Source organism: Ceratina calcarata, unplaced genomic scaffold, assembly GCF_001652005.2.
Source record: "Ceratina calcarata isolate Rehan_Ccalc_2016 unplaced genomic scaffold, ASM165200v1 scaffold72.2, whole genome shotgun sequence".
Lineage (NCBI taxonomy): Eukaryota > Metazoa > Arthropoda > Insecta > Hymenoptera > Apidae > Ceratina > Ceratina calcarata.
This window is the reverse complement of record NW_017178472.1, coordinates 1515380-1535876: the sequence shown is the minus strand read 5'-3', so window position 1 is coordinate 1535876 and position 20497 is coordinate 1515380. Positions and strand designations below refer to the sequence as shown.

General features: G+C 37.9%; 1 protein-coding gene across 3 annotated transcripts in view; it reads right to left on the bottom strand.

Annotated features, from left to right (window-relative positions):
* nolo (ADAMTS-like no long nerve cord) overlaps positions 1-20497 on the bottom strand; it is a 175727-nt gene that overhangs the window by 23949 nt on the left and 131281 nt on the right. For all 3 annotated transcript variants that reach the window (XM_018033538.2, XM_018033540.2, XM_018033544.2), the window contains 3 exons: positions 10525-10851; positions 1400-1541; positions 67-199 (listed from right to left, as the gene is read on the bottom strand). In XM_018033538.2, the coding sequence (XP_017889027.1) occupies positions 67-199; positions 1400-1541; positions 10525-10851 (602 nt within the window). The remainder of the gene's footprint in view (positions 1-66; positions 200-1399; positions 1542-10524; positions 10852-20497) is intronic.

The window sequence follows — 20497 nt, the reverse complement described above, 5'->3', positions numbered from 1 at the left end:
AAACGATTTAATGTTCTTTGATACGGACGGGCACGCGTTTAGATCAAACGTTCGGACAGTACTCACTTTGCGGTACAGGGATGCGTGTTGCACGGCATTAGAGTCTTCTCTGGTCTGTTATCCGGATCGCAATAGCTGTCATCCACTACGCTTTCGTCCTGGCCGACGATCTTACACACCGCCATTGCTATCTTGAAGCCTAATGGAAAATGTATTTCATCGTATCATGATTCACGACCAATGATCCCTTATCATATTTGGAAAGCTTATGTACAGGGTGAATAAGAACTACCATTTGAAATGACTAATTATTTATTGATATGATGAAACTTTCTATCCATCTACCATAAGAGACTCCGTATTCGTTAAATGGATTTATTCCTGTATTTTGTTAAACTAAAGTTCATTTTCCAATACCCTATAATATAAATTAATGAATAAAGGATAATTTCAAATGATACGCTACATTAATTTGCACTGTTAACAATTTTAACTCTTATCTATCTATCAGTGTGCTGATTATGTATCAATTTTTTAAGTTTTACAGAACATTGAACGGAAGGGAATATCAATCGGTGAACGTTAAAACGTAGTATTATATCCGAAGAAATATTTTTTGACGATATTTAATTATTCTACTACGATGAGTGAAAAATCACGGTTTTTATAAAATTTGAAAACCTTTCAACTAATGGTAGAAAGTGTCGTTATTAAACGCGATAAAATGTCATTGGACGTGTTAATGAGAGAACTCAATATTAATTGATGCATCGCGTTGAAATGAAAATGTAGAGCAAAGGGTCATTGAAGTGTCGTACATATTTCGAATAAAATAAAGCTTCATCGCTCGTGGGGCTTTTCATTTTCATCTCTTCGCGGACTGTTGAAAAGTCTGTTTATGAAAATCTATGTCGACTGCATAGCACGATTGCTTCATCACGAACGATATATTTTAATTTGAATAAAGAATGTTACAATTCTTAAATTCTCCCATTATTCTCGATTTTATAAGACGTAATCGATGTCCATGACGTAATTATATTTGAACATACAGAATACAGAAAAAAATAACTTGACGACAGTGTTTCGTGATATTCTATTTATTTATACTTTTAATTCTTCTAATACGTTTTGTCACATTTCGAACGAAATATCAGAAAATGAAAGTATGCGAGTAAGTAGGAAAACAATTCCAACCCAAGACGATAGTAAGGGAAATCACCTGTTCTATAAGTAGTCGTTATTAATTTACGAGGTCTGGGAAACGTTCAACGATTCGCAGGTCTCGAAGTTCATTAGAATTCATTGCTCCAAGCGCCCGATGTAAATGGACAAGCTCCGCGCTAGTGAACTAATTGTAAGTGCTTCGAGGGAATGAACTTCGTAACCAACCACTCACCTCCGCCGCATGATTTCGAGCAAGCGGATATCGATTCCAAACTCCACGAGTACCGCGATTGGCAGCTCGATCCGTTTCCGCCGCATACGCCGCACGCGTCCGTGTTCTTGTTGCTACCGACTCGCAAATCGCAACCGACCTTCTGAAACAAAGAAAACCCCATCAAACGATTAACACACTTAACTCTGAGCGTGCATTTAAAATGAAGAGAGTTCAATTAAAGAAGTAACAAGGAAAGAGAACAAATGAATTAGCTACTAGCTGAAGAAGCTTAATTTATACGAATACGCTATTTTCTTCTTTATTTTTTCTACATTGAATTCATTTTCGATTTCGCACGCATTTTTTATTCAAATCACATTTTTTTAAATCGATGTTATGAATGTTTTAGTTTGCATAAAAGTCCACAGTTTGATAATTATACCCTGAGTTCTTGTAGAAGATGTTCGACGGTTTGAAATCCAATTATATCAGGAGGTTAAATCGACATTTAAGCTCGAAGGTTCCCGTTAAGTCTTCGTTTTGCAGCAAATCAAAGCGATAGGTCCTCGAGGGCGCATAATCTAAAGACGATCCCGTGCTACGTCATGCGCCCCGGGGACCGATCGCATCGATTTGCAATAAACTAGGATTCTAACTCAGTCTCTCAGGTATTAAAAGCCGTTTGAAACGCGAAACAAATTTCTGGGTGGCGATCTGCAACAAAAGCCGCGGCCGAATTATCGCCTTGGAATGAGATACGAACCGTGGGTATGAATATCTGTCTCTGAATTTTCTCTTCTTTCTGTCGAAACGTAAACAGAAGGTGAACGGATGATAGCGGGCGTCGCGGGATTCGAGCATTCAGGCGTCAAACCATGAAAGATTAATCAATGAAACGAAAAGACGAACGGCGAACGTCACGTTGCAGAATCTGAATGCGGTCTTACCGCAACGTTCGAGCGTTGTTCTGTACAAATTCAGCGGCTCTTCCCAGGCGGGAAGAGGAAAAAGAAGGAATGGAAAAAAGGCAGGAAAAGCTGACGTCGATTCGTGACCTGGCTCGGACGGCAAACTGATTTGTCATTCAGGCTGCATGGAGGTTTGCTCCGAGATCGGGGAGTACATTATTCATCCCTTATCCGGACGAGAAGAGCGAACCAAACTGGTGGCAAAGGTGCCAGGACGGAGTGGGAAGGACACGATGTGGACGGGGAGGCAGAATGGTGAGACACGAGCCTAACGAGATCCTTGGAACTATCGGCTGCCGCGACAGGATGATCCAAGATTTTGTCAGGCTACGTCGATTTGAATAAATCGCAACAACGCTTGTCAGATCGTTCAGGAATTCAATGGGAATGGTCATATACAATGTATATAAATGTATATACATTTGTAGAGAATTTAAATACGCATGCATGGTTCTTATGATATTTAATGAAATAAAGTGATAAAACATTTTAATCATATGCAAGGTGATTTAAAAATCGTTTTACAACCGGCTAGCTAGCGATTATATATGCATAAATAAAAAAAAGCTTTTTTATTTAAAATTTGGTTTTGGAGAAAAATAATCCGATAGGTACTCGTGTGTTAACTGGAAGTTTCAAAGTATGAAACTTCAGTTTCTGCTTCTGTCTGTATTATTCAACATGGGAAATGTCACGATTTGTTTCCTGTAGTTTTGGTGGTTTCATAAATCAAGACAGGATGTTTTAAGTATTATTCTATTAATGTAATATGTTGTTTTATATACAGTTCTGTTCGTTAAACTGAATTATTATGCACTTCTTGTAGCAATTTATCTGCATTTTTCGAATCTTGATACGCCAAACCGATGTTTCCTTTTAATTTCTCAACGCTGTTATTATTTTCCGAGTAAAGTATACATTAAATAAAACCCCATAAAAAAAGTTTGATAATTTAAAAGTTTCAGTTAATACATAGAAATCTGAAGTGTCGTCAAACTATTTTCTCTTGAAAACTAAGCCTTCAGCGAAAAACATTCTACTCTTTTTTTAACTAGCCAGTTGTACAACGGAAATTCTATATTTGCGATGTTCTGATTACATCAGAGGTCACATCAGAGGTACTTCTATATTAAAATACGAACTTCAATGTTACATTAAAACATTTTCAAAAATGTCTCTGGTAAAAGAACATGAAACACGTGTAAAAAAAAAGATATACTTATTTATAATCCCGTTGCTTGCTATTAGAGAATCAAGTTTCGCATTATGTTATCTTTATAAAAGTATGAAAGTTTAGTACTTGAGAGATATGACGAAATTTATAAACCAAATTCGCGAAGTTTAAAGAATAATATAATGTATTTATTGTCAATTTTTAATAAATTAATTTCTACATCTCATGACATCTATCATGAAAGATCATGAAAATCTATCTGGGTTATGCACATACACTGAATAAAAGAGTGCTTTCCGAACGATGGTTAATATTCGTTTATATCCTTTGTGGAAATTTATCGCAAAATTCTGTCAATCTCCTGTCTTGCTTAAATAGAAGCCTGCGCAGCGCCGCCGTGTCTTTTCACCAGAAGCACGTTCACTCCTCGCCAGCATTTAGAAACTGCATTTACGCTTCAGCGGGAATTCTTCGACAGTTGCAGGGTGCGGAATTCGCATGGGAAGTAACTTTAGCGAATCGTGCTTCCCGACGCAAAGAAAGGGAGGAACGATGGTGAGGAAAGTAAAGAATAAGTACGTAAGAAAGAGTAATAGATAAAAAAAAGCATAAATAGGAAACCTTAGTTACTGGGAAATTTGCTATGATTTAACAAAGCCGCTGAATGGCATCATAATTCTGGTCTAAAACAAGCTCGAAGAGCTTTGAAAAATCGAATAGAACGCGAGGAGCGGGACAGGGTTGCTTGCGGCAGAATGAATTGAGATTTAATTTTACACGAGGCTGGATTCGTTTCCGCGACCTTTCTTGGCGTGTGCACACCGACGCACGCGTGTATCCGGTACTGCAGGTGTGTTGAATGTCGGCCTCGAATGCACCGCTGGGAGTTCGGATGGAGTTTAAATCTGGGATACGCGATTTCAACAACACGTCGGTACAACGTTCGTTTTTTGTCCCATCCTATGTATTTTTTCCCTCTTTCTACCTTTGTTTTTTATCGACGACTCGCGTGTTTAACATTGCTTATAGGACGGGATTCTGGGGTTCGTTATTTAGTGAGCAATTTTAATCAAGCGAATGCGAGTTACACAAAGACAAGATTTGTAATCGAATTTTTGCACAACGAACGATCAAATAATCTTTTTTATCCAAGAACTCGTGCTACATCTCCATGTTATTTTCGAACAATGTTGAACTTTTATAATCGTCATTTATAAAATGGGCAGTAAATCGAGTTGGATTTTTAATTTAACATAAATTTCGTGCAAATACACATGAGAAAATACTGAAACGAGTCGTGATAAGAAGAAAGACAGGCAAATTGAGAATGACTTCTATTTCGGAACCCATTTGAGAACTTTAAAAAATTCAGAGAGGTCGAGCTTCCCTCAAGTTGAATTTCGGCTGGAGACCAATGATTTTTAGATTCTTCAAGGCACAAATGTGGAAAGGTCGAGTCTGTGTATGCAGGTGAGAACATATTCACACGTACATGTATGTATGCGCCTGTATACACAGCGCACGTGAACGCGAGCGCGCAAACAGAATGGAGGAGACACACAATACGGGCGCTCAGGATTAGGTTTACTTTGCCCGAGAAGTGGAAACCTGCAGCGGAGTCCCGTAATTGAAGGATTGGACCATCGAAGCAACCGGTTATTTCTCTAGGTAAACACGCCAAGAGAAACGGCCAGCCAGTCGGGCGTGCAAAATGAAATATCGCGAAACTTAACGTCGCGACGCGACGCGCCGATCCCTCCGCTCTAGCAATCCTGCCTGCCCTCGCTCGATTCGTGCAAATAATACATCTCCTACATCTAGTAAATACCTCCAATGGTCGTTTATGAGCTACGGGATATGAACACTCGTTTCGTGACACCGCGGGATTCTTTGAATTCCATAGAAAGAATCCCAGACAATTGTATTAAGGTGCTTCTTTCGAAAGAATTCAAGGCTCGAGAAAAAGAATCCGGATTTACACTGTGTATCAGATTGTTGGATATGAAATATCGTTTTTTTTTTAAATCGAACAGGTGTGACTAAACAGAATACATGTACATCATCCGTTGTATCAATTACTTGTACACATAATTGTAATTTACTTATAGACTGTACGTAGGAAATTATTAATCTTGTCTTAGTAATAATTAATTTTGTAAAACAAGACTTGCGTTCACTCATGGTCGAAGGATAAATCGTCGGTTTTTATGACTTTACAATTTGCTGGCTACTTCGTTACGTAAATTTGACCAGTGTTTAATTATTCAAACCGGCTTTCAAGGTTCCATTCGGTTCCTTCCTTTTACAACCCTCGCTGTCCACTGGAGTCAGCCCATTATGCTCAATACACCCTCACCTCTCCGTCATGAGTTCTTTTCTTGCTACTCCACGAATCCACCCCATACCACCGCTTCTTTCCTCTACACTCGTTTCTACGTTTTAATATATTTTCCTGGTGAACAGGATTTCCCGACTACAGGAGGGGATGATCACTTTGTTCCTCTTATTTTCGCCGTTTCCAGTGAGATAATGGATTTTATGTTATACTTAGTTCAATCCCGTACACACTCCTAATTTCTCGGTTGTGTTTTTATTCCTGTTCAGCTATTTTTCTCGTGTATTATAAACTTCGTATAGTATATACCAAGATAAATGAAAATAGAAATTGTCTTGTACGATGTGTGGAACCTGAGTAATTGAATAATACATAACACGTAATGGAAAGTCAATACAGTTGATATAACTTTGAAATTAACTCTTGCGCTCGGATCCTAAGTACGAAAGTGTAGTAATACAGAAACGACGAGTGATACGCGTTACAAGTTAGCCTAAGCGTAATGTGCGGAAGAGGACACGGAACGAAACAATTGAAGGAATTTCCGAGTGGTGGAAGGCAAACTCTAACGAGTCGCGATAGCACAAAAGCGTCGCGCACTTATCGAGCGTGTCCAACGTTACAGTGGAGAAGAGAACTCGGCACGGCGCGGACGCTTTAATAATGCAAAACCAGTTTGCGTTTACCGGAGCTCGGTTAGTGCTTAATTACGTGGCCCCCGTCTGCTGATTAGATATTGTCCTTCCAACTTCGCCGCCACTGTCGTCACTATGAAATCCCGTTAATTATTTCTTCACGCGCCCTTAAACGTTTCTCCCTGAATCGCTTTTAACAAATTTCTTTCAATGTTTCTTAATAACCAACACTTTTTGTCTCTTTATTCACTCTTGGGCTAGTTTTTACTTGCATTCTCTGATTACATTGAATTCTTCAAATGTTAAAATGCAAGAATTTCAATCGTTGATTTTGTACAGTATTTTTTAGCAATCAGAACATCGTTATTAATTAAAATGAGTATTTTTAATCCTTAATGAGTCCTTTTAGGATTTTTAGATAATAAAGAAGCCTTTAATATCTTTAGACGACGAGGTATATTATTAAAGTGCTTAGTCAGCTGATAGATAAAGTGACAAACAGTGCCAATATTGGCGAACGTCATCTGCTGCTGGCGTTCGCCAACTTAAGATGTACTCGTGGCTACTTAAAGGGCTAATCGACGAAGTAGCCTGTCTCTCCGTACACAAAGTCGTTGGCGCGACGTGACGCGATGAGATACGACAAGACGTGACGACGGTGTAAATTAAGATCGAATTAATTTAATGGACGAGAAATGCGGGCGACCCGACGCACCCTCGACAAATATTAGCCGAGAAGGCTGCCGCACCGTAGCACATCATTAGCTCTCATTTTCTTTCGACTTCAGTGGAAAAATGCGGTCGCATACAATCATGAACAGAAACCAAAAGTTATAAATAAGTTTGTACGAGTCCAGCAAAGAGGGTGGAGGATTGGACGGATAGAGGGCACTGTATGCTCCACCTGAGCAAATTTTTCCGGTCTTGAGTTCCCGTCGGAACTTTCTTCTCTTCTTCTTCTTCTTCTTCTTCTTCTTCTTCTCCTTCTATTCCTTCTTCGCCAAGTTTCGACAAGGGATGCAGCAATTGCAACTTAATTCTTAACCGACGCTTTCAGCGTAATCCGGAGACGAAGGCTCGGCTACGATCGCGTATTTAAAAGTCCGATCTCTGCATTTAATTAATTATCTCACGGCCTGACTCGGGTACGAGAATACGAATCGCAAACCGAAAAGTTACTTGAAATGAGTGGAAAGAAAGGTAATACTGGTCTAGTTGGTTAAAGGCAGTATTTTTTACGTCCTCTCTATGAAAAATGTAAAGCCCGTTGCAAAATGCAAATAGGTGTTTAAATATGGAAATAATTTGTACCGCGGTGTGCATGTTACGTATCTCGTAGCATCGCGTTTCGGATGGTTCGTTTTTTGATACGGCGCGCCGCGCCGGATTTCAACCCCGCGCTCTCTCGCGTTGTTTTATGCTTTCAAAGAGTTCCGAAAATGTATAACTTTATGCAACAAAAGTCAGAATAACGGTTTTTGTTGCAAAAGTCGTGAATTTACGTTGTAATTTCAAAGACACTGGTATCTCGATACGAGGGAAAATAAACTTAACTTTGAGCATAACAAGAAATGTGTAATAGTGTATTTATACTTAGATGTGCACACACACACACACACACATCAAACGCATATTCAAATAAAAACTTCAATAGTTTATTGTGCTTAACGAGTGTATTATATTGTAACGCGAGATAAGAATACTTACTTTGTTAAGTCTATTTTTTGAACTTCCGAGTCCATGTTTCATTTCCAAAATTAACGCGCTAAGATTACATTGACAACTGATACAATTGTTACACTGTCCGACACGTTACACGCTGCGACTACTTCTTGTCTGGTTAGTGACCGATCTGTATCACTGAACAGTCTCTCGTGACGTATATGTACAGCTAGTAACAATGAAACTGAGCCAGTTCGGGCTTGTGTTAGTTGCCCATAATTCAAAACGAGTAGTATAAGTCTCGATCTTATTTTTCAATACTCGATCTGGCACCGATATTGTTGGACAATTTTGACGCGTCAAAATTATGTTAAAATCCAACAGTATCGATGCCAGATCGAGTATTGAAGAATAAGATCGAGACTTACTACTCATTTTGAATTATGGGAAACTAACATAAGCTTGAATTCGCTCAGTTTCAATGTTACTAGCTGTACATAAATGTTTTCTTTCCCGCGAAATGATCGATAATGTCACTAAATTATTTGCATTCGTAATTTATATACATGCAATATTTATGCAATCAATACTTGTTATCGTATCATTAATTGAACAATATATGCGATACGCAGATCAGCTGCTATTACAATATCTGTGTTTAACTTTACGAAAGAATAAAATATGGAACTGAGGATACATGAATCTAGTTCCGAAAATATTTATCATATTACTCTAAGTATGTACACAACCGCCAAACCAAAGATGGTTAATTAACAAACGATTTTCTCCGAAATGTACCACATTTATGTCCATTACATTAATTTCTCGCTAATGTTCCGTTCCCCTAAATAATATTCGAATCGAAGGTAGTAATATTATTGTAGCGGGACACGATAAACCTGCGCCCGTATCGACTGTTTAATTCCCAAAACGAACAGAATGGCATCAGTACTTTCATTCAACGTACAAACGAATGAGCTTAAAAAATGGCGGTGTTTGCACGGTAAATCAGCCAGATGTTATTTCCGTACGTAGTTACGAAATTACGCGAGAGAATAATTCGCGCGCTAACAAACTTAATCAAGCTCGTCATCAATTATTTATTATTGTTAATCAATCTGGGAATGATAACGCATATCAATTAGAAGCGTAACAAGGTCTCGTCCTGTCAAAGCGAATCGCGTCGAGTTTCGACAGAGAACACGGCAGAATCGATACGGACATTTCCCACGTACCACGTCGTTCAACCGCTTCTCATTATGTCTTATGTACTCCGAAGCGTAACTTTAAGATTTCAGGATACAAGCGTTGCAATTCAATTTAATTGGCATTTATGACATTTGGGCTTGCTTGACAAATTACACGATCCATTGAGATTTTTCTGTATCGACTTTAACTCGTATAATATAATCTTAACCAAGCGTTCCTTCAAGCCTTGCATTCATCCAGTAACTTTCTCTTCAAATATTCATAACTCCACATGCTATGAATTATTTATACCACATATGCATCTTCCATGACAAGCTAAATGAATGAAACTCTTAGACGAATCTTAGCTGGCATTCAACATTTTGTATTGCACTTTTGTTTTCATTTTAAAATCAATGAATTATTTTTTCAGATATGTCTCAATTAATTCATATAATAATATTTGTACTTTCACGCAACGACGTACTATGCTCGATTAAATGCGAGCCCAGAAATCGCGCCCGAGCGTAAAACACAAGATTGGATGGAGCGTGGTTTGGCAGCCCGTGCTCGCAAAACTTTCGCGCAAAGTACAAAATATCGCCCGTCGGAAGAGATACTGACAGGCCACAAAAATAGCGCCCCCAAGCTCCCGGGAGATGAACGTTTCCGGTATTATTGGCGCCAACTTCCGCCGAGTGGAATGAACCACGACGCACTTATCAAATTGGATTTTAACTAAACGAAATTGATGTTGCAACACAGAGTAGAAGCCGACACTTTCCAAATGAGTGCAACGAACATTTAAAAAAGTGTAACACAACCATGAATTGATGAGCATGACAATAAAGCGCGCTCGTATCATGTCGTACTACCTTTACATATCATATACACCGCCGATCATATGTTTAATGACGTCTTGTAAAATATGGAGTCAGTCAATAAGAATTATCATTTAAGACAGTAAAACTGACTGATTCTATTAAAACCCTCGTAAAAATGAATTGATAATACATTGATTCAATAAATTTCTTCAAATAAAAGATTCATACTCAATGTCTTCTAATGAAAGACAAGAATTGTCAATATAATCTCTGATGATAGCAAATGTTCGTAGATTATATTTATATGATGAATATCGTGTGAAGTTTACTTAATAATTAATGATTTCATGTACTTACTGTGCATTCACCGTCGATGCAAACATCTGTGCCATCGATATAGCATTTGGTTCCATCCTCGACTTTTTCTGCAAGCTGGACCACAATCGTTTCTTCGCTGTCGAGTTGCAAAGCCTCGGTGGCATCGCGCGGAAGCACCTTTTCCACGGACGTTTCCTGCTTGATCTCGGGCCCGGTGTTCCCCAGCGATTGTTCGCCGCGGCAGATCAAAGCGCACGGCCTCACCGGGTTGTAATGTGGATACCATTTCAACAGTTGCCCGCTGTATGGCACGTCGTCGAAGGCGGCGCATTGCTCGGCCCGGAAATCGGTTGGGTTCTCACAGGGCTGCAATCAAACAGAAGGATTTTGTCCTTAAACGGTTCCCTTTGGACTGAAATGTTGACGTTATTTCGAGAAAATCGAGCGACGGTTTACGAATTGAGAAAATAGGAATTCTACCACCAAGGATTAATTCTATTGGTGGTAGAAGGAAAAAGCTGGGAAGTGCAAACATTTGTCCGCACGCTTTTGTAAAATCATCAAGAATAATTAATCACGTTTAGTTAATGTTAGTTAAAATGTAATTGAATACAATATGAATACAACAATTATGTTTGGATATATTAATACACCTTTTAAGTCAGTTAAACATTTTAGTTGGCAAACTAACTATCGCATTGTTGAAATGTGTAATTTGCGGATTGTCCGTATTTCATTTAAAAATATTTGACAAAGCGAGCACGGAGTTACAAAGTAACTCGCGTGTTGTTTCCATTCTATTTCACATGCATTATTTCCGCGTGGTTTACTTGTTTCACGTTTCATTGGTTTCGATATCTCTCTCATTTCGAAGGAATTAACGCACTGAGTACGCTTAGATAACAAATTGGTTTGTCGAAACATCGTTATAGATGAGACGAGTTTAAAACGTGGTAAACGAGAGAGATTGACGACGGACAGGTAGGTGTTTCGTTTGCGCTTCGCAACTAGAGACGAGCCAGTCAACATGTTCGATCGTGCCAATGGCCGCTAATTATCGACGTAATTAACGTGACTGATAATCAGATCGGATATGGCTCGAGGGCGTTTCGATTGTACGTTTTTGCTTGGCGCGACCAGCGACGAGGAACGATGTAAATTGATCAGAACGAAGGGTTCATAACCGTCAACCGACAGTCGTTCATTATCGTCTGTATATCCTAGTCGCTCACCCCGCAGTCGAATAGAGAAAGAAGCAAAGGAGGATTATATTAATTATTTTAGTCAATGATTAAATCGTTACGTTTCCTTTTTCAAGTCTTTTGTAGCCAAATAATTATTTTTATTCGGTCTCTGTATTCGTCTTTTTTCACTTTTTCTTTAAATAACAAGATTATCTTTAATATTCAGAATAGAATTGTTTGTGAGGATCATTCTGTTACAAACTATCGAATACTGCTAAGGTGTAATCGAGTTATTCGCCGATAGTTCCTAACGCAATGAGAACTTTTGGATTCGTGGTGGTATGTTAGATACAGAACTGAGTTGCGTTCCGTGCATTTGAAACTTCTCAAGCTATGAACTAAGTTTCTTCGATTACTAAAACTGATTAATTTATAACGAATTAGCCAATTGTAATGTATTTTAAGCAATTTCTCCAGCACTCATTTCATATTCAACCTTTACTGTATAAAGATGAGTCGTGCTCTCACCAATATTATTTTGTTTATTTGAAAAAATAGCTTCACGAATCTATTTTTTCTGAAATATTTCGATTTCTGTACGAAGTAGATCGAGTAGTGCTATTTAAATATTTTTCAGATTTTGTTAATAATTTAGACACTTAGAAAAAAACGTGTCAAACACAAATGATTCACCTTTAAAACAGTAAGATGCCAAAAATGTTTATACAGGTTCAACAGTAAATTAATTTCTATATGTACATACTATCTACTATGGGCATCTATGTACACGTATATGTATAGTGAATAAAAATTTGGATCAACGAGGGCAATAAGCTTTTTATGACATTATTTACCCTGGGGAAAGAGAAATGGTCGCTAAATACACTTTCGCCTGTTAAATGGAAATATTTCACGAATGAGTTTCATGCTTATTGCCGGACACGTATATTTCCATTTCTATAGAAAACTTTCTATTGCATGCTCGGCTGTTTTTCCACTAATTATTCAATTGAACGGTGACTGCGAACACATAGCCAAGAGATTTTGCACGATGGCCTCGTCGTTACGACTCGTGGTGATCCTCGTGTGTGTTCCGCGTTGTTGATAGAACGCCGGTTGATTTTCAACAACGGGGACATCAAAGTTCCGTGTCAGTTTCCGCGTTCTAACGAAGCTGATTAACAACGGTGCCAATGGTAATTAATTAGCGCGCTGCGCCAACTGTAATTTAGTTAAATCAGTTTCCGGTTATTTCTGTCGCGATTACGTAATAGCTCCTTCGTTTATTCGCGTCGGCCACATTGGGAACCGAGCGTCGAATTCAATTATAATCTGAATGTTGAGTTCTGTATATTTCAAAATCATTAAATTTCTAATCTGTTCACTTTTAAGAGAATTAGAATCGTTTCAAAAAAGATTAAAGGTCAATGATTAATCGAATGTACATACAATATAATAAATTACCGAAGTCGCACATAATGTCATTTCGGTAATCTGTTTTCTCATCGTCGATATCGTAACTATGATTAAATGCTGCGACAGGGGAGGAGTATAATATGTTTATGAAATCGATGGCCCGTAACGTTTCCGATGGGACAACGGATGGACAAATTGCCTGCAGCAATATTTTTTTCATCTTTATCTTTCGTTTGATATTCATCTTTATGCACGAAAAATCTACATTATTCACCATTCGTCTTATGTATTTAATTTATGCCATCCATAATTTACTGTTTAATTTGCATACGCGATCTGCTTTAAATGATATGCAAAAAGTTTCTGTTCATTATTATTATCAGTCTGCTGATTGTTATGCAGATTAATTCTCATACGCATATTCAAGAAAATGGAATTTTGGATGTCCTTTATTAAATTTAAATAAAATTAGACTTAAATAATAAATAATATATACTCTCTCTCTGCTTCTGCTACTTCTTTGTTATGTATACTTCAAACAACATTACATATTTTTGCACACGCAAAGAAATGCTCAGACTAATTATGGTTCTCATATTTTATTAAAATGAATCAAGCACAGTACTTCTGGTGAATAATTTTTTTTGCAAATTCGACACGCGCGAAATTATTCTGAAAACAATCGTATTCGATCTTCGACGAAAATGAATAGAAAATATCGTTCAGGCGAACATTTTCCAGCGAAAATTGACTCCATCAATGGAAAACCTTTTTCCTTCAAACGCGCAGCCGGCGCGGCGGAAGGTTCTCGCGCTGGCTTTTCCATTTTTTGCCGGTTCGTTTTTGCACGGAAATCCCCCTCGTTTTATTTCACCCTCTATATTTATCTGTCCTTTCTCCCGCCAACCTTCGCATCTATAGCGTTCTCGTGGTACAACGGCATCGAATTACCTGGCGATCCATCATTTCCCGCATCCGGAATGCAAACGCTACTTACGGGACACCTGTTACTGCCCGTTATAGGTCGATGAAAAATTCGATGCAGCGTTGATAAAAAAAAAATTCTGGTATGAAGCTCGAAGATTTTGTGCTATAAAATGTAAACAGGCAATTTCTTGCATAAATACACCATCGCTAGTGTCCAGATGACTCGCTTTGGGGCACAGTTGTAATGAACACTCATATTAATGATTAAATGAACTTCTATTTTATGAACGTCTGTCCGCAGAATATTTACAAAACATCTTATAAAAGGAATTTTCTTTTATCCATGGAACAAGAGACGGAATTGGATACTCACAGATTAAGGATGTATTAGCTATACAGTCAATCCCAAAAGTTTATGCACTGTAGAAACGCATTTTTTAAAAAGAAATGCTATGTACATTAACAGCGCGTAGCCTGGACACTTTTGTCTGTCATTTGAAAGAATTTCTGTCCTTAGAGCGTGGTTGTTATTTAGCTCTAGCGTCGGTGAAAGTAATTTTCACGGGATGAAAGAGGGGTGACGGAGGGTCTCCTCGTATCCGGTCGTTCACTTTTCCTACGTTTACGCAGACACGCCCTCGCCGTTTTAACCCTGACGAGGTCGCTTTAAATTCTTAATACCCCCAGGGATTATATCACAATTATGACAATGGAATTCAACCAACCCATGTTAACATACTATTACTCGCTTCTGCTGTAATAATTATTAAACACAAATATTATTCAAGAAGATGGAATTTCAAGACTGCTGTTCAGAAACAAAGGACTGACGACTGCGTTAACGTTGATGGAAGCACACACACACCACTAAATTTTTTAAATATTCTTTCGTTCTACATTACATGTATTATATAGATTTACATATACAAGTATTATAGGTTTTCATTCTAATTGTTAGTAGTAAGCGCTTAAATTTTACAGTTAGTAAAAGTATTTATTTTTAGTAAAGTGTCCATCTAAGAAAATTGGGTATAAAAAAATACTTTAAAAATGTACCATCCTTTATACTTTCTGTATCCTTTTAGAAAGAGTCACAAGATTGAAGGATAAATATTGTCGGGACCGAGGCTGTTCTATCAAAGACAGTCCATGAAGGATGTCGCGAGGGCTTGTATTAGCCATTGTTTCCGGTTCAGACAGTACGGCGTAATCGGTTAAAACGTGATGGCAAATGGCCGCCGGGTATTTCAGAGGATGTAGAAACGTTGCCGCGTAATGAGTAGTTGAGATTCCTTGCTAAGGAGCGTCTCAACTGTGCATTGCGGCTTTCGCGGTTCCCGACACGGTTTCCCCGTTTCGCATAGTTTCCTTCCCTCTTTCCGCATTTCGTCGTCTCGACATCGGAATCAAATTTTCAAACATCATTTACACGAGTCGTTTTTGTCGACGATCGACGATCAACGATCAGAAAATCCGTTTACATTATATCATATACAAGTAGATTATATTCTTGGAAGTGTTGAAGTCTTCAACTTGTTTTATGGATGAATAATTTTGAGGCGGAATTAAAAATTGAATGTGGGAAAGAATGTTAGAGAAAAAGTAACGGCTTTATGTTTGCAATAACAAAATTCTTAATTATAATATTTAATATTACATGATTGTGAACTAATGCTGGACATCGATGTTCAATAATTGCCCAACTCTTTAAGAATTCGTTTCAAGATATCAGCGCGGCCGAGAACAGCAAAAGAGAAACACAATCGTGATACAAATTACTCGCGGAGCGTCGTTTCAAAGTATAAGAAACGCGACGGAAGGCACGGGAACCACACGACGAAAACCACCGAACTCTTACGAAGAAAGAGATGATGTGGAGACGACGAAGAAGGATATGATTCACCATCGTCGATGTCAAAGTGGGAATAGTGCGCGCGGCTTGGTGAAATAGCTTATGAATAGTTGTTCATTGAGGGCGACGAAAATAAAGGAGAGGACGTCGAATGCTGTTGGTCGACGTCGTCGTCGTCGTCGTTTCTTCGTCGGTCTTTCTCGTTGACCAAGAATCGGACCTCGTATCTCACGGGAAGATGGAAGAGCGCAACAGAAGGCCATTTTCTCCATCCGGCAACCAAGTGACGTCTTCGCGTCGACGACGGTATAAAGGAAAACACATGCTCGAGACCGTTGCCACGCTGCGGCGATAACGCGGCACCCTTCTTTCTCAAGAAGAATCGTTACGAGCACCGAGAAAACGGGCAATCGAGGAGTTCCTGAGATACAGAAACGTTCGCGAAAATAACGTTGCTAAAAATGTGCCTGATAGAAGCGCAGTTTCGGGCAATCCTGTTATCTTCGCGGGATTATTCGGGAAATTTGTGGAAATATAGTTGTCCCTGTTCCTCCTCGAGCGGAGTTGCGCGAATCTCCACTGGCTTCGTTTCACACGAATAAAAACGAAAGTTACGTTTCATGAATGATATGAAAGAGAATTTTGACATATCGAATTCGATACGAGAGAAATTCGGAATACTTGGAAAATGAAAAAATTTTTCAAGTGGAGAAGCAATTATATATATCAAACGTGTCGAAAAGAAAACTTTGGCTTCGAGAGATACTTTATAGTATTGGAAGAATAGGAATGCACATTCTCAAAATTGAAAAAATCATATTTCATGAAGAAATCCACCGCGATCTGAATTCTAACTACAAATTCTGCGCTGTGGATCGATAACTCGAAAACTGAGAGCAGTAAAGGCTTGTATGAGAAAGAGAGGAAACGAGGAACACGAAGAAGAAAGGGAAACATAGAAAGCCAGCACGTTTCTCGATTATCCGTATTTACGGAAATTCCGCGCACGCTACACCCGATAACTTTCGTAACGGATTACTCGACGAAAGTTTCCGGAGAGCAAGAGGTGGAAGAGAAACTCACCTCGGTAAACTACATTGAACGAATCATCAATGCAGTCAAATGGACTCGGAGGGCGTTATCCATTGGCTCAAAGAGATCGAAACCTGTCCCGTTCCGTAAATTTTCATTTTACAGAAGACTTCGCGATTTATTTAATTATATCTTTAGGTTTGTTCCTTCCTTTCAAGGAAAAAAGAAAATACGAAACGAATTGATGCAATTGGTTGATTAGCATATTGTTATGTACATCAACCTTGTTTACTGGTGATGACCAAAGAGATTTTGCTTGTTTCTTTATCAATAATTGTAATAATTCTTCTAGTTATGAGTTAGGTAATAAAAGTATATCTTTTAAGCAATTGCTGCGAGATATTTGTCAGGGATGTTAAAATGGCTTCTTCGAAGAGTGGAACTCTGGGTGAGATTGAAAAACTTTACCGGACGTAACGAATGAAATGAAACAGCTACGAAGTTACAAGAGTAAACTGTCAGTGATGCAATTTCCTTGGCGAGTATTTTTTCATACCCCCGAATCAATTTTTCGCAGAACTTGGCGATGTTATTTAGCGAGAGGAACACGAGAATCGTAAGGAAGTATGTAGGATAATTTTATTAAATTATATAAACTATGAACTTCGTTACTGCTTCCAAATCAGATGATTTTTGACATTTCGACTGTTACGTACATATTATTATGAAATATCGCTTAGTATTATACATAGACAAGACACTGCAATTTTATGGAACGTATTCCAACACCTTATACATATAATCAGTTTTCAAGTTGAAATATTTTAATATGAATGGTAATGAAAACAAATGAAAGTAAACAGCAGTGAAACGAAAGAGCGGACTTAGAATCTTTAATACATCTAAAATAATTGAATTATTTAATCGTTGAGAAATATGCAAAACTGATTAATAAATTATTACATGAGAAACAAGAAAAATAACTTTTCATATAAACCAACCTATTACCGATTTTCTTTTAATTATTTCAATTTTATGTAATATGATTGAAATAATAGATAACATATCTTGATGTACATATGTGTGCGATGTATCAGCAAAATCTACTGCGATTCAATTAAGGCTATTAGGTAACAACGAAGAGTTGACAATAACTGGCTGGCCGTAACGAAGAACGGACTATCTCTATCGTGAGGCAAACAAGAAAGGAAATGAAGATGCATCTAGAATAATCTAGATTGTAGATGGTGAGCGTTGCCAAGTTTACACTGTGGAACTGTCGTGTTAATTCCAAGAACAGATCCGTTGGCTAGAACTAGCCGTCAGTTCTTTCGAACATCCTCGGATTTCGACGATTTTAATCCTTGAGGAGTGGGATTCTACTTGATCCACCAATTCTTGCCAGCGCAGCCCGCTATTGTAAACAGATTCGACCCCGTTCTCAACCGCCTTATAACCGCGCCCCAATTTTCCTTTATTTGACCTTATTTTATTCTCTTTTCTTTCTTAAACCTCATTAAACAGAAAATAAAGAGACGCTAACCCAATGGTTTATCAAGTCATTAAATCACGACGCATCGATTAATTTTTAAGATTTAAATTACAATCAATGTACGTCTTAAGAGAACTGCATAATTAGACAACTTTATTGTGAGTTCGATTGATTGGGAGATCACGGTGTATATTCCGCGCAACAAGTTCAATTCTATTTCAGGTTACGCTGTGATTGCATCTGGCTTCATCGGATTCGATCTGATTCAAGCTGTTTGATACCCTTTGTTAACTATACATCAAATGTTCAACGTTTCTATTACTTGAGTTAATTAATTAATTATGTACGTACACACATGACCAATGACGATCTCTAGTTGTTAACTTATAAGTGTATAATCGAATTTTCGTGTGAATTATACTTGGCTCTCCAATCCCTTTGGTAAAACTATATTCGAGAAAGCTAATCCAATTTTCGATTGCTTTCTGGGAAACATTTAACCATTCCCACGGTGAGTTCTTTTAATTCTGAATCCTCAAACGATCACAGATAACGTTCGATCGATCTGAAGTCTATTTACCGGATTTGCTTACCGTGAAATAAAGTGATCTTTCCCTTTGCGCATCACGGTAATTGATATTTGGTTTCCATTTTCACACCACCACTATAGATTTTTATCTTGTTCATTGTTTGTTATCCTGTTTCGTTCTTTTATTAAGGAATCGAATTGACTGAGCGTTGAGAATCGAGAATCTTTAATTAAAGCACAGGGACACAGACTGAAGAATGTATGCATTAGGGGCAAATACAACTTTGTTATTGACCGACCGACAATTAGCCTTGGTCTCATGGATACTGACCTGATTTTCCATTGCGTTTCTGACCAGATATCGACGTCAAGTGACCTTTCACGTCACGACCCCACACCATTACGCTGCCTCACGCGGATGCTTTAAATGATCGTTTATAGGCCGTGATGTGGACGCATAACTAATTTAGCATCGAATTGATGCACGTATTCTACATTTATTTTAATTATGGGACAAATAAATAACGTGGTCTTATTAATGGAACGCGGTACAATTATTTTAGTGATATACATGTGTATACGTAGTTGTGACTGACGCAAGGCATCCACAGAGAATATTTATAATTAAATGTTCTATGAAGACATAGATATAATAATTTCAACTCATTAATATGCAGTTTACGAGAGAACTAAAAATTATTTAATTCTTTGGAACGCGATGTTTTGCTATTTACAATTTATAATTTAAAATTACGTCTCATATGCATCAACCTCATAACATGAAATATCTTTCGGGAGAACAAAGAAAGGGAATTCAATTACGATTTTGATAAACTAGTTGAGATTTGTTCTAGCTCATATTATAATAATTTCTGATTCCCACGTATTTGACCCAGTTCCGTTCTGTTCGACCAGTGACATCAGATGATCCTTTTGGATTTGACCGCGGAATTAACATTGCTTTAATGCCTGTCCGTTGCCCTGGCTCGCTTCTCATTAATCTATACACAATTAATGTCACTGAGTGCTAGGTTTGATGTGGACGTACATTGGAGAATTGAACTTTCGAAGCATCGCTGTTTCTTGTTAAGATATGAATGAGATATATTGGATAAAGGAATTTTTGGAAACAGCTCTTCGTATGCAATAAGTAGAACATCATGAATCAATAAAATATGTCTATATACATACATGTACCTGTGTTACATTAAGTCTGTAATTATTAATTTACGGAAAACCGTGTTTCACAATGGGATTATCAAAAATTTATGTGCGCTAATTTGTATCATGTTATATGAAACAAGTCACATGAACAGGCTACATGAAGTATATTTGAGTGTACGTTATGTCCAGTTTGTCATAAAATGAATTACACATTGCATTTGACATTTTGGTTATACAAGATAATTGGAAACTTCTGACCTTACATGTATAAATCGACTCTCGAGCGTCTGTCTAATCTGTGGACTCAAGAATAGGAGATGAAACAGTGAAACATTTGCTTATCAATATTTAATGAATAACGTTATTGGACCCGTATTATAAAATTAATAGTTAAATCAATTCATTCTTATTGCCAG